This window comes from Thermobia domestica, chromosome 3 (genome assembly GCF_964235325.1).
Source record: "Thermobia domestica chromosome 3, izTheDome1.hap1.1, whole genome shotgun sequence".
Lineage (NCBI taxonomy): Eukaryota > Metazoa > Arthropoda > Insecta > Zygentoma > Lepismatidae > Thermobia > Thermobia domestica.
The window spans coordinates 127354791-127368970 of record NC_137456.1 but is presented as its reverse complement, the minus strand read 5'-3'; the positions used below and the strand labels follow the sequence as shown (position 1 = coordinate 127368970).

General features: G+C 34.5%; 1 protein-coding gene across 2 annotated transcripts in view; it reads right to left on the bottom strand.

Moving 5' to 3' along the window:
• The window catches only part of Cln7 (CLN7/MFS domain-containing 8), a 169078-nt gene that overhangs the window by 134007 nt on the left and 20891 nt on the right, over positions 1–14180 (bottom strand). Inside the window, exon 1 of one of the 2 annotated variants that reach the window (XM_081751661.1) lies at positions 6854–7304. The exons of the other annotated variant lie outside the window; for it this stretch is intronic. Coding sequence (XP_081607787.1) covers positions 6854–6879 — 26 coding nt within the window. The 5' untranslated portion in view covers positions 6880–7304. Of the gene's footprint in view, positions 1–6853; positions 7305–14180 lie in introns of those variants that run through there. 2 annotated transcript variants of the gene reach the window in all.

Sequence of the window (14180 nt, the reverse complement as noted above, 5' to 3'; positions counted from 1 at the left end):
ATATACAACTTCTCAAATCACACATTTAGTGAGTTTAGCAGTAACTTAATGCTGTTCACAAAGTCCTCCATGTTGAAAGAATAATCTTTGATCTGGCAATAAGTACGAAAAAAGGGACACAAACCAGAAAGTAAAGAAAGAAAAAAACTTGGTTGGTTTTCTGAAGTTTAGCGTCCCTTTTAGCATCGAGGCGATATGAGACAGGATCTATGGCCTTAACGTGAAATTCGAACGACATTAGCTCCCATTGGGAATCGATCTTAGGTCTTCTGTGCCAAAAGCAAGTGCGCTAACTATATACGTCACATAGGAGTTTACGAAGAACACTGTTTAGAAACAGTAAACGTTGAAAGTCTTTTAGAAAGGATTTTTAAAATTGAATTTACATTATATATGTTTTCTTTCTTTGCCTTGTCTTACACACTTTGGATTAAAGACATTGAATTCTGGTCACTTGAATTGAAAGGGAAGAAACCCCATCCAAGGACAACTACCTCGTGATATCTTTGTAGACAACCTTCTGGGCTATACCAACCAACCTTTCTTTTTCTGTATAGTATCATGTACTATGATGGCCTCTGACTGTGATTTTGATATGGAAATTTCCAACATAGGAAGCTGATCTGCGTAATTTGAATAGCACAGGAAAACTATTATTTATTTTACGAGTAAAAAAAAAAATACAAAATGCTTTTATGTTTATCACAATAAAACTGATTCTATTGTTAAAGGAAGAGGAAGGTTTATCGCTGCAGAAAGAAAACATCTCATCGATTACTATTCTGTGCAAAGCCAATTTGTCAAGATGGATTTTACCCTCCTCCAGAAGATTCTTTATACAGTAAAACCTGTCTTTAGTGAACGAGACTCACAAAAGTGTTCTTTAAAAATAAGTTTTCTGTAAACGAAGATAGTCCTATGCTGAAAATAAATACATAAATAAATCATGTGCGCGCATATAATGGGCATACTGAAATAAAATAAAATGCAGTATGTACCTTATTCAATTACAGTATTTACTTTTGCTATAAATTAATACACGCAAAATTTAGTGACCAGAAATGTTCAGGAGGCTATTCTGTATACATTGCTGCTTGGCTCCTTCACACACTTAAGAATTTCACAAACTTTTACCCTGAGAAACCACACTTAAGAATATTTGAGTCAAATCACCAAAAGGTAAATTGTTACAGTTCATTTAAGTGGCCTTATCACTGCGAAATTAAAATACCGCTAATTTTACAGTAATTATGTGATATCTTCAAATAGATAAAAGATAATCGAAAAGTGGAACAAGACCTCCCTAGACAGTATTATTTTGCGTGAGATACCGTTATCACGACTCATTTATCTGCTTTCGATTTCCAGCCATTTAGATAATCGGCATTTATTTTCGCGTTTCTAAATAAAAACAAACGAAAAGCTACTAGGTGACTCGTGATAACGATAATCCATGCAAAATAACATCGTCTAGGGAGATCTTGATTCACTTTTTGATTATCTTTTATCTATTTGAAGATATCACATAATTACTGTAAAATTAGCGGTATTTTAATTTCGCAGTGATAGAGACTCTTAAAGTCTCTCTCCCTACTTTTGGTTCCTTTGTGATCCATTGTTCGTAATATGCTTCTTGTTTCATGTCTCAGTCCATTTACGGAACCAGTTACTGGCATTTCACAATAATTGTATGAAAATTACATTTCGTTCAAGATGGCATGTGGTATAGAGGGTCTTCCATGGCGGAATGAGCTTGGTCGACTAAAGGTTAAATGTATAAGATAGGTAACAAAAGAACAACTAGGTCTTTTCGTAGACAATGTAATGTATGTATCGACCTTACACGGGAAACTGAGATTTTCCATTGAAAGACTTCCGTGTAACTCAGTTTCCATTTAAAGAAGGAAGCTTAACACGTTTTTCTCCCCTAAATTCATGGGACCGTGAAATATTTCAGTTTAATAAAAGATCCGTTGAAGACAGTTTTTACTGAATTACCTTTTTCCTCTTCTTTTTCTTACGCAATTCAATTACCTACCCTTTTCAGGACTCTGAGTATTTCTCATGGTAGGAAACGTATCTCCTTCAAAGACTAAATTCTAATATGATCAGGAGGCGGGGGGAAGCGTAACTAAATGTTATCTTGACGTGAGAGGGTAGCTAAAATAATGTAGCTCTAGCCTAGTAATGGACCTTAATCTACTAAATATAAAATGAATATTATCATAGAAAATGTTATCCGAAGTTGAAATGTGAAACAAACCAGACATGTCTATAGCGAGTCATCTATATCATAGGTGTATACTGCTATGAAAAACATTACTAAAAAGATAGATAATTAGACCTATAAATATAAATATTTAAGACCGATGGCTAACTTCGCAAGTCTGTGAGTAGAGGAATCAACACCCTTGGACACTCCTTGAATTTAATCCCTAATTCTCTTCATCTTATGAGCTCCCTCGTGGCTAAGCGGTTAGCGTACGCGCCTTTGGCGTGGGAGACCCGGGTTCGATTCCCGGCGGGAGCTCATGTGGTTCGAATTCCACGTTAATCAGTAGGTCCACGTCTCATATAGCCTCGCTGCTGAACGGGACGCTAAACTAAAAATCAATCAATCAATCAATCTCTTCATCTTAGATTGTTATCGATGTTATTGTTCTATAATATTCGGGAACATGAACCATGATTGTTAAAGAAAAAAATAGAATTAAAATATGATAGCAAAATCATCTGATTTTCATTAAATTCGGTCGTACAATGAAAAATTCAACTTTCTCCAAACTGACATTCGTATCGTAAGCAAGTTGGAACTTTGTAAACTAAAAGAAAGAAAGGAAAAAAGAACTCCTCAAATCAACAAGTCCGAAGAACAACAAATATAAATAGAATCTACGTAAGTTCTGCAAACTATAAAAAACATCTCCATACAGATCATATTGTTTAGTCTAACAACATGCTACTCTACGTTAATTTGTGCATTCAAAGTTTTAGTAAAATTTATTAAGATGTAATAAATACACTTCTGATACTCTTCGCCACGTTTGTATTTGTGTAACAAAGATTGCTTAATGCAGTAGAAGCGATATAGCTTCTTATTTTATTTATGTCAGTATGTTATTTCCTGGCTTCCTATCGAACAGTCTTGTCTTTACAGTAGAGTCAAACGTTGAACGTCATTTTCGGATTGTTAAGTGTATTACGAGGCACATGAGCATATCGGGAGCTGAAATGAAATGTCTAATTCTTAATTTTGTTAGCACAAGATTGTCTTTGGAGTACTACTAAACCTGAGGTCGTCCTTGTCAAGCCCATCGCGCCTCATGTACGTAAAAGTAATGTACACAACCGAAGTAAAATTTCTTCTTAAATGCATTACTAAATTACACTAACTGTTTTTAATAGAATACTTTCTACTGTATGAAGTATAAAAGATTTATTTTATGAAATGTACACCTACTTTGGTGTTCTAACTTCTTCTACTGAAATTAGAATTTTTGTTTGCTTCTTCTTCTTCCTCTTCTTTTTTTTTTTAAAAAAAACTGACCCAACAAAGGTACGATATCCTCTGTTTACTTGTGCTATAAATTTGTTGCGGTGTCTGTAATCATCTCAGGAATCAATAATGGGTTGCTAAACCCTAATAAGGGAAGGGTTTATTCCTTCGCTAACAAACTTCAAATATCCCGTACAATCAACAGATAGAAGAAATATGCCATTTATTTTGTATTTATTAAAGTAACCAGTGTAAAATATGATTTTTTTAAAAAAGAAAAAAAACTATATTCCCCAAAATATCGAAACAACATTAAGAGATTTTTCTTTCATTTACCGAAAAAAAAATAAATCTAATACTAAATTTTGTGTACTCCCTCCAAGTGCGCATCCAGAAATTTTTGTTGGGGGGGGGGCATGTTGGACGGAGGTGGGTTAATGGTACAAATCATTATCTCTAAGTAGTAGTGAATCAGAGTTTTCTACACTCGAAAAGACGGTAACCTATATTCTCTGAAAAATGCAAGAACTTGATTGTTTTTATAAGAAATGAAAAACTGCAGATGAAGCGTAAGACCAATTTTTTACGCAACTTTAAAAATTTCTCAGCTAAACAGATATAGTTTTATTAAGAAAGTGGACAAATACACTCGAGTTACGAAGTTCTATTGGGGGAGAGGGTCCGAACCCGGTGAAATTCCTGCGTGGATGCTCCTCTCCTTTCCTTGTTCTAAGTACAGAGTGGCAGTATACTGAATCTACTTTACACTTTAAGTAAGGCATAAGAGTAATGTTGATTGTTAAAACGACCCATCGTTGTTAATTAAATTTTCTTCACCCAAAAACGTTATATTGATTTAGCGCAGAACTAACTCTAGTCGACGGCACGCAAGTCTAATTCTTCGCTTTGCAAGTAGAAATAAGATTAGAAATGATTCAGCATACTCTGATTTTGATTAAGTTTTCTTAGGATAAGAGAGGATTTTAGCGTAATGCCTAGGTTTACTCACGGGTATAATGCACATTCTGTAAATAAAATATACACCTACAACACATGCAACCTGTTACGCACTGTTGTCGTTGGGTTGTATAAGTTCAAGGGTGAGATCCTTACAACGACATACTTGCCTAAATAGTTTAAGAATTTAAGGCTAGGTAGATCCATTGAGGCATATGGGGAACATTAATTTTTTTAGCTTTTGTACTTGTAAAAAATTATTATCTGTAATATATTTTTGTCAAAATTACAAGATATATTAAAATTGTAATATTGTTACACTGACTCAAGTTTATTTTGGGGGCTGCGGTGGCTCAGTGGTAGTGCGTTCACCTTTGGTGTGTGAGGTCCCTGGTTCGACCCCAGCTCGCACCAAGAGGACTTTGTGGTGGGCAAACACCGTGTGCGTGGGTTTTCTCGGAGTTCTCTCTTTCCTCCCACTTTCTTCATTCCACCATTACATTCATTTTCATCATCACCGTTTCCTTTAGCCTACACGGCATAACAATGGGACGTAGAACTGAAATATTTCATTTCATTTCAAGTTAATTCTTTCAAAATATTCCATAAATGAATAAAAGATAAAATTTGTAAATCATAATACACATATAGAAGTGACAAAACAAACATAGTGCAACAAAAATGTGAAACATGGATCTGCATAATGTGAAATACTTTTGATGACTTTACCCTTTTCGATGTAGCTTCAATGGCGTAAATATTTAATTAAATAATTATTTTTCCTGATTAATTAGTTAATTTCTTTGAAGCATTGCTTAAGAACTATTTTATTGACTAAAAGCACGTGTTTTAATAAATATTTTTTAAAGATAACTACTTGAACATTTCAGTATATCGTGAAGTTATTTTTATTATTCATGGCAGTAATGATCAATTTATAATGACTGACAGTCAGGACAAAATAAGAACAATACTTGTGGACCATGTAAATTAAAAATAAGCACTGTAGGTAAATAAAAACAGCCTTCCTCGCTGGTCTGGTACCTAGCGAGCGTGTGCATCTTTGGTGGATTCAGGGGCGGATCCAGGACGGACTTCTGGGGGGGGGGGGTAGGTTGGAATACTGCTACTTTTAAGAGGTCCAAACTCTGGGATTGGTATTATTTTATATATAAAATAAGAAAGTTTTCTCTTCTTGGGGGGGATTGCCCCCACCCTGGATCCGCCACTGGGTGGATTAGAGTCCAGGTTTGATTTCTAGTGGAAGAGTATTGAAATTTGAACATTATGGTGGTTCAGATTCCACGTCTTATGTAGCCTTGGTGTTGAAAAGAGACGTAACACTTCAATAAATATAAAAATAAATACATATAATATAGACAACGTAAGAACATACAACAATGACAATTTAAGAATATATTATTATTACTCAAGTATTAGAACAAAAATGTTTAAGGCACAACAAGCATCGCTTTTAATGGAAACGAGTTTTGTCCTTTCTATAATTACAAAAGTTTGAAAGAGAAAGCATACATTTTTAATATTTGTTTTGCTTGCGGATTGGATAAAATATATTTACGGGATGGATGCGGCCCGCGAGCCACTATTTGGCCATCACTGACTCAGGGGAGGATCCAGAACGGACTTCTGGGGGGCGGTGGGTTGTAATATTGCTACTTAGGGCTACTTTTAAGAGCTCCAAACTTTGGGATGGGTTTTATTTATATATATAAAATAACAAAAGTTTCCTCTTCCGGGAGGGGAAGTTTCCTCTTCCAGGGATATATATAAAATAATCGCCGCCACTGCACTGACTTATGAAGCAAAAAAAAAAAAAAAAAAAAAAAAAGCTATCCATTTTATTCAAGAAAATATTTGAGAATAACCTATTATACGCAGCGGTGTATAAAATCTATGAGGCTCTTTGTGTATTCTGTCACTTCTCTGTGTACAAATTGTGTATCTTTTTGTTTACATTTTAGGAGTTTTCGAACTTGATTTAGTTTAAGCCTTGAAATGAAATTCGGGAACAGCTAATCTTGATTAAACAAATAGGGTCTACTAATAACTAACAACTTTTACGCAGGAAGTTCACTGGCCTTTACCTACAGCTGTCTGTAGGTGATTCTGAAAATCAAGGTCGCTCACAACAGCTGCCAGAAAGCGATTAAAAATAAACATTGGACGCAAACCAAATTTCATTTTCTATAATATTTTGATTCCAGCATTAATTTACGTCAACATATTTATTATTGTTATAGTAAATATGACGTAATTGTCTTCAAATGAAAGTTTTTTCATACCGTTATAACAAAATATATATTGTAGAACTGATAAAAAAAAATCTTATTGTTACTGCAAGTAATGCTGAATAGTTCTATTGCTTCGTTTAAAACTTACCTTTTCTTCTTCTTTAAGCAATCCATGATAGTTTTTTTTTCTTCTTTTATTCTTCGTGGGTGTAGTTTATCTTGTGACTGACACCACCATCCCGGTGAAAATCGTAATTTATGTCACGAAATAATTATAAAAGTACGCACAATGTATGTTACGGGAATTTCTTTCTTGACGAAAACAAAACTAAATTACCATTCCTGAAGGTAAACACAGAGCTTAATAGGAAAACAATTTACTACACTGACAGGAAAATGCCTTGATCGGTCTTTTCCGTTGCGCTGTCTGCGGAGGACAGCTGAATCAACACCATATACGAAGTCACAGCACTGAAACAGATCTCGTTCAATGGTCTTGTGTAGACCAATGTTGCCCTGCATGGCAGAACGCTGTGTGTAACACAAGGCACTTAAAAAAAGAAAAAGAAAGAAAGGAGTTCACAATGCTGTTCAGGATAGGGAACTATTTCCTTATAGAAATGTCACTTACGTTTTAATACTACGCAAAGAAGTGCTACACTACGCGAACATTATAAACATTAGCATTTCTTAGAATGTTCAAGTCATGCAACGAAAACAAACGTGAAACGAGATGCGAGTAATACTCTCTTCCACAGCAAACCAAGGTTATTAAGTAATTTACTATTTGTTGCTTTGCGGAAGTATTATTTTGCCTGCAACACTTTTTATTTCAAAACAATCTGAGAAATTGTTACTTTTTACGATATATTGTGGAATAATAATAGCGAAATATCTAGAAAATAAAGTGTTTAGTATTATTACTTATCGCTATTAGTTAAATTGAACTTGACCTTGTCAGGAATTTTAATTCCAGAAGAAAGTAGATTTAAACTAGAGCTTGGTTTTATAGATGCCTTCAGATGTAATGCCCGTTCTTCGCACGGGGAATTAGGTTTATTGCAAATATTTTAACCCCTTTCCCCTTTTAGGATGCGTATTTTAAAGGAAGGGTAATTATTTAAAAAAAACATAAGATACTCTATTTTTGGTTTAAAAAATCTAACTTCTCTACTCCCTTAAGATAAACCCGTTAATCAATGTGTTACGATAAAAAAAAAAAAAAAAAACTTGCAGCAGGAGCTAGTTTCAAGATTAATTTCAAATGCGTAATCCGTTTTCCGTTATGTGATCACAAACAACAATTTATATTTCAATGTCTTGAAAAAGTATAAAAATTGCACCTTCCGTCTTAAAACCTGAATTTTGGAAAATGATGTGTCACGTGCCCACTTATTTGTAATGAGGAGTTTGTTTACAGATTTTCACCTTGTTTTCATCACTTTGCGTAATGTCAATGTTTCTGCCCCATAGAGTACATATTGGAATCCGTAAAACAAAATCTCAATATTTAATTGGAAGTTTGATTAAAACAAGGATTAACTAATCGTGATTGAAAAGAAAAATCTGACGCCTTTAGAGTGCAAAAATAATTTTGCAATTCATGATATTTCAATAATCTGTGCCGTCTTAATTTTCTTTCATGCGTCTCAGGGGTAGCCTCCCCAGTTTGGGAACCAGTGGAGTGTTGGATCTGTTAAAAAATATAAACAGATTACGAAACGTTATGATTTAGGCATATCTTACAAGTAGTGAAGCGTGGGCATCCATTAAAAAAGGAAAAGTCATCACCTACGTTGTACACTATCATGATACCTACAAAGCTAAACTATATTACATTTAGAAACATGCATTGTATTTCCGTTACTATTGGCGCATTGTAGAGTTTATTATCCCTTATTTCCATAGTAAAATTTACCTATGAAAAGCTTGAAATTTCTTAAATGCAAGACTTGCAAGACTCTTGCATGCAAGACCAAGACCAAGACCACCCCGGTCTTGGTCTTGGTCTTGCATTTGCTCATCACTACTCACATTCAGCACTTTCTGATTAAACAAAGGGAAATTTGAGTATTTTATAAATGTCCCTTTTTCCCTCTTTTGGAACGGATTTTTCAAAAACGGTGAAACACGTTTTTCCTTGTTTTTAATGAAGAGCTCGTATACCAAGATTCATTTCTCTAACTGTAGAGATTCGTGAGATATACTATTCTTGGGGGAAATTTTGAACCCCCGTTTATCCCTCTTAGAACGGCTATTTCCACATTTTTTCCCTTACCCCTTACCTTCGTGACAAAAAGGGATATTCTTTCCAAATTATAAGTTTCTAGCTATAGTAGTATGGCCTAGGCAATGATAAGTCACTATTTCTACTTTTTTATAATTATAATAGTATAGATTAATCAATTGATACGTAAATTTATTATTATTTGAATAGGTGTATATATTCATGTTCACCTTATAGTTCTCAATTCAGAAATGTTCTTTTGTAACCCTGAATAGTCTTACTCTGAAACATATTAACACTTTCAACTTAACAATTGTGGACCTGTGTGCAATAGTAGTTGAACCAATACCCACATTTCTACTTCCACAACATAAAAAGAAAGAAAGAAAAAGTAAAATAAAATTCAACTTCTATGTATTACAAACTACAGTGCAGCATGCAAATTGAAAGTTTCGTTATAATAGCTGCCAAATAATTTCAAGAGATGAATGTGAATATTTAAGACTATGTTTCTTATTCTGAAATTATTGTTGGTTAGATCACTTGTGTACCCAGGTCCACAACTGGTAAAGTTTCCATTCTGCGTATTAATAATTACTCGATCAACAGCATAAAAAAAAGCTCTAACAAGATTTTATTTTACACTAGCTAAAGTACTTGGTATTGCACGGAGGAATAAGATTTCTGGAAAATATTTGAATATACATTTGAACCCCATTCTCCCTTTAGGATGCATATTTGAATTATAATGAAATGGTAAATACCCAACTCGACCCAAGTGCTATGGTCAAAAATTGATTTTAAACTGTTGACTCTACTCTATTAATACTCTAGTTATATCATAAATCTTAAACCCTTTCCCCATTCGGATACGCATTTTAGGAAAGTGACAAAAAGAAAACTGGCCCAAGGTAAATGCTAACTACAAAGGTTAATTAGAAAGTAATGCACAATCCACGGTAATATAAGCATTAGAGAATTGAAATTTTGTAAGATGAAGCATTGGTTCTTCAGAAAATGTTACTCAATATGTGATCCATTTTACTATATTACATCATCTTTGTTTCCATGACATGAATGCACATTCGTAAAATTCTTGAGCTTGGTCATTAAAACATTGATTCACACACGAGTGCCTGTTGCTCTCAAGATCGAAATGAAATAGCCAAGTTTCGTCACACGTGATGACTGTGAATTTAAACTTAAGCGAAGTCAGGAGTGTCACCATTCATCTTAGCAACCTCGGAAATTATGGATTCGACACTAATATCTGTCATTTTCGATTATTTTTGTCATCCTTCCCGCAACTCTCAGATATGATAGAGGTGTCTTACTTCACAGTAATTTTGCAGATTGTAAGTCTATGTGTACAAAATTTATTGAAATTACTCCAAGCGTTCCAGAGTTATGCTGGAACATACATACATTCACATATTATACTCATACATATATGCAGAGAGAGAGAGAGAGAGAGAAAGAAAGAGATGAGAATTTCAAAGAGTTATGAAAAGAATTTAACAAACATACACACACACAAACATATAAATGGCAATGACTAAACTCTCACTTCTATACTCTTTGATTAATCAGTAAGTAATTAAACAGACAGGCCTTATGTTCAGCCACAGAGTGCAGGCTTTCCTGCATTATACGACATCAAGTGAAGCACACCTAATATATTCAAAGAGAATTACATTGTATTAACCTGTGCAGAAGTTTAATGAATATATTAACAACGTACACTCATACACTATCAATTAAGACACGTTCCGATCGTAAATTTTATTCGTTGCGTACAAAGTACAAGCCTGTATCTGTGGAACGTTCGTTGGCAATCAGAAAAGCCTATTCCTGTATTCAGTGATAATTTCAGGGGTGGCCTGGGGGAAATCATCGTGTTCAATGTAGATTCCCAGTATTTTCGAAATACTACCTTTCAGCTCCAATGCATTGAATCCCTTGTGGAGAAAATCTTCCGAAATCATCACTAATTGAATTTACAGATTATTCTGGAGAACATTTGAACTTACCTTGCATCTATATTAGTAATATGTAGGAGGTTTTTAAATTTAAAATATGTATGTTTTTTCTTGTGTTAATACAGTTCACTAATTGCTTTAGACCAGGGATTTATTTGTAGCCAGGGAAGCCTGGGAATTTCCCCCCTTCTAAGTTTTGGGTTCCCTGTCTCTAAGTTTAATTTAGTGTTCTCAGCCTGGGAAGATATTTTCCGCCTTTCTTAGACTATACAATCTGTTTTAAAGTACAATGATTCAACTTCATGTTTTAGTAACTTTTTTTTAAAACTTTTTTAGTATGTTTATTGTCGCGAACTATGCTGGTTTTGTTTATAGGTTTCTAGAAGGAAAATCTTGCAGCTGATACCACTGCTTATCATTCTTCATCTGAGTAGCACAGTAATAATAATAATAGGTAACAATAAACATTTTCAGTTATCAGTGAGCAGTCACTGCAGTTGTGAATTGGTAGATTCTTCGTTGACAAGCACGTTATAAGGAAATGGATATTAGACTACATTTTAATAATAGAAAAGCTCCTGAGGATGAAAAGGCAAGTAATTCCGGTACACAAAGTAACAGGCTTTCGTCTGAAGGTAGTGCAACGTCGGAAACCGCATTAAAAAAGTGGGAAAAAATTATGAATTTGGAGGTCGCCTATCAAACTAGTACCATAATTTCAAAGGAGGTAGGTTTAAAAATAATGTTGTCCCAACCCCACTTTAAAGTTGTTTTGCTATACGGAACACAATCTTGTATAAATATCCCCCCCCCCTTCTACAAAATCCACAAATAAATCACTGCTTTTAGACCCTATTGTTTTCTGTTCTAAAGATTTGAGACATTTTCAGTGCAGTGCTGATTATCTAGTTAGTTTTATCTTAAGATTGATACTGACTGTTTCTACATAAAGCCAAGCGAACACCAGAAAAAGTATTCCGAAATAGTACTAACTCACTTTGGTGGCCTAGTTACGAATGTTTATGCTTTCTCTGCAAGAGGTCAGACGTTCGGTTCCAGGTGGGAGTACTTTGCTTGGGTACAAACCCGAGAATTGGTTCAGATTCTACTTTTAAACACTAGTTGAAGTCTGATATAGCCTCGATGTTGATTTTCAATCAACCAATCGAAAGAATACTATCTGTCAACTTTTATCTTAACCCTTATTTCCAGAAGGGAAGAGAAGATAAAACTGAATAGAATTGTATATATATTTTTTATATAAGAATCAAACAAGGAAGACTAGGCAACGCGTTTTTTTTCTTTTTCCCTTGACTCATTTATTTACTTTCAAGAGGATAACGCCGAAGGGGTTTCTCTTCGATATTTATTTCACTCGGCATTGCCCAACAATTGACAAGGAAAACGCTAAAGGCATTGTTCTTTATTTTATTTCATTCATCTTTTCATTTTCAAAGAAAGCATAGAAATGGCTTACTGAAGTCGTTGGAGTCCCGTGCATGTCAGCTGGCCTGCGAATCGACATGAGCGGCAACGCTGAAGGCGATTCTTATTCATTCCTTTACTTTGAAGGAAAGCGTGGAGACAGTAAGGCGTGCTATACATTACGAGATCAATCCTAGGAAATATCTTAGGATTTATCTTCGGAAAAATGTTAAGACATATCTTGTAGGAAATCTTACCCTTGTGTGCCATACACGTGAAGATTTTTCCTGTCTGACCGAATGACGTATATCAACATTGTGAAATAGTTCTATTTAATAAAAGTATAAAGTTGAAGAATTACTATGCTAACCACACTGCACATCCCACTGATATTAATATCAGGCGCTATATTGTTAAATTGGATACCTCTAAAAAAAAAAAAAAAAAAAAAAAAAAAAAAAAAAAAAAAAAAAAAAAAAAAAAAGCATAAGTCAGAAGGGTGCTGGTATACTTTTGGCGCACAATATTTTAGAAGATTTACAAGTAAAATTTAATACTTTGCATGAAAAGACATATTTATAAGGAACAAATTTTTTGGAAGCAACATAATTAAATACAAAGTAATACACCTGTATTTTATGTTTACAACTGTAGGGTTACTAGTGTAAAATCATTATAAATGTTTTAACGACGGTTAAAATAGGTGAGACAATGTTTAACAGAAAGGGTCCAGCTACTTTTTCTAAGAAATGCTACAATTTCGGTAGTTTATATTCACATTAGTTTAGTTTAGGTTGGTTCAGGTTAGTTACGGTTATGTTACGTTAGATTATCTATATATATAAAAGAGAACGCACAAATCCTTTGTCCGCTCATCACGCTAATACGGCTGAACCGATTTCTTTCATTTTTGGGGGGTTCTTAGGATTTGGACCCTAGATGGTTTTTATCATATCACTTTAATTTTTAATTACCAGTGTCTTGAGATAATGGACCATTCAAGTGTCCATCCTTTGTTAGTTATTCATCATAGGTAAAAATAAACGTATTTATATGCAACCCGCATGACCCTGTGACTCGGCGGGTTAACATAAATGACAGGCGTTATAATGGTTTTTATCATATCACTTGAAAGCGAAAAAGTAAAAATTATCTAATTAACAAAGTTTATTGCGTTCGGGGGTGACCGCAGCGAAGCGGGGCGGGTTAACATAAATGACAGGCGATATAATGTTAACATTTACTGCAATCTTCTATGGTTTTTATCATATCACTTGAAAGCGAAAAAGTAAAAATTATCTAAGTAACAAAGTTTATTGCGTTCCGGGGTGACCGCAGCGAAGCGGGGTGAACGCTGCTAGTATTAGTATATGGGTCCAACACAATTTTCAAAAAGTGATAGAATTTCGCTTACTTCTATTAATATTAGGTTAGTTTAAGCTAGTTAACTTCATTAGGTTAGATTTAGTTAGGTTGTGTTAGGTCTAAGTACTTGCATCTTCCATTTCTCCTGTAAATTTTGTATGTTCTGCTTACTTCTGGACCCCTTCTGCGAAACTTTTACGTAAGTGAGTGCATATGAAAGTTGACCGGTGATACTATTTTCCACCACCGGTGTATTTCTGCATAGTTTACAGAAGCTATAATTTATGTTTACGAGTGGAGCGCTACTACCACGATACCATGACAAGTGCTATTCAAACTCTTATCATTGCCAAAAACCACTCGTTTTCACTACATCAACTGACGCGCCTGCTTCCTTCGCTCGCACCCCCTCATTGACGCTCGGAACCCCGCTTAACCCTGCTCTGGCTCGGTTAAATAGCATTCGTACTTTCTAGAAA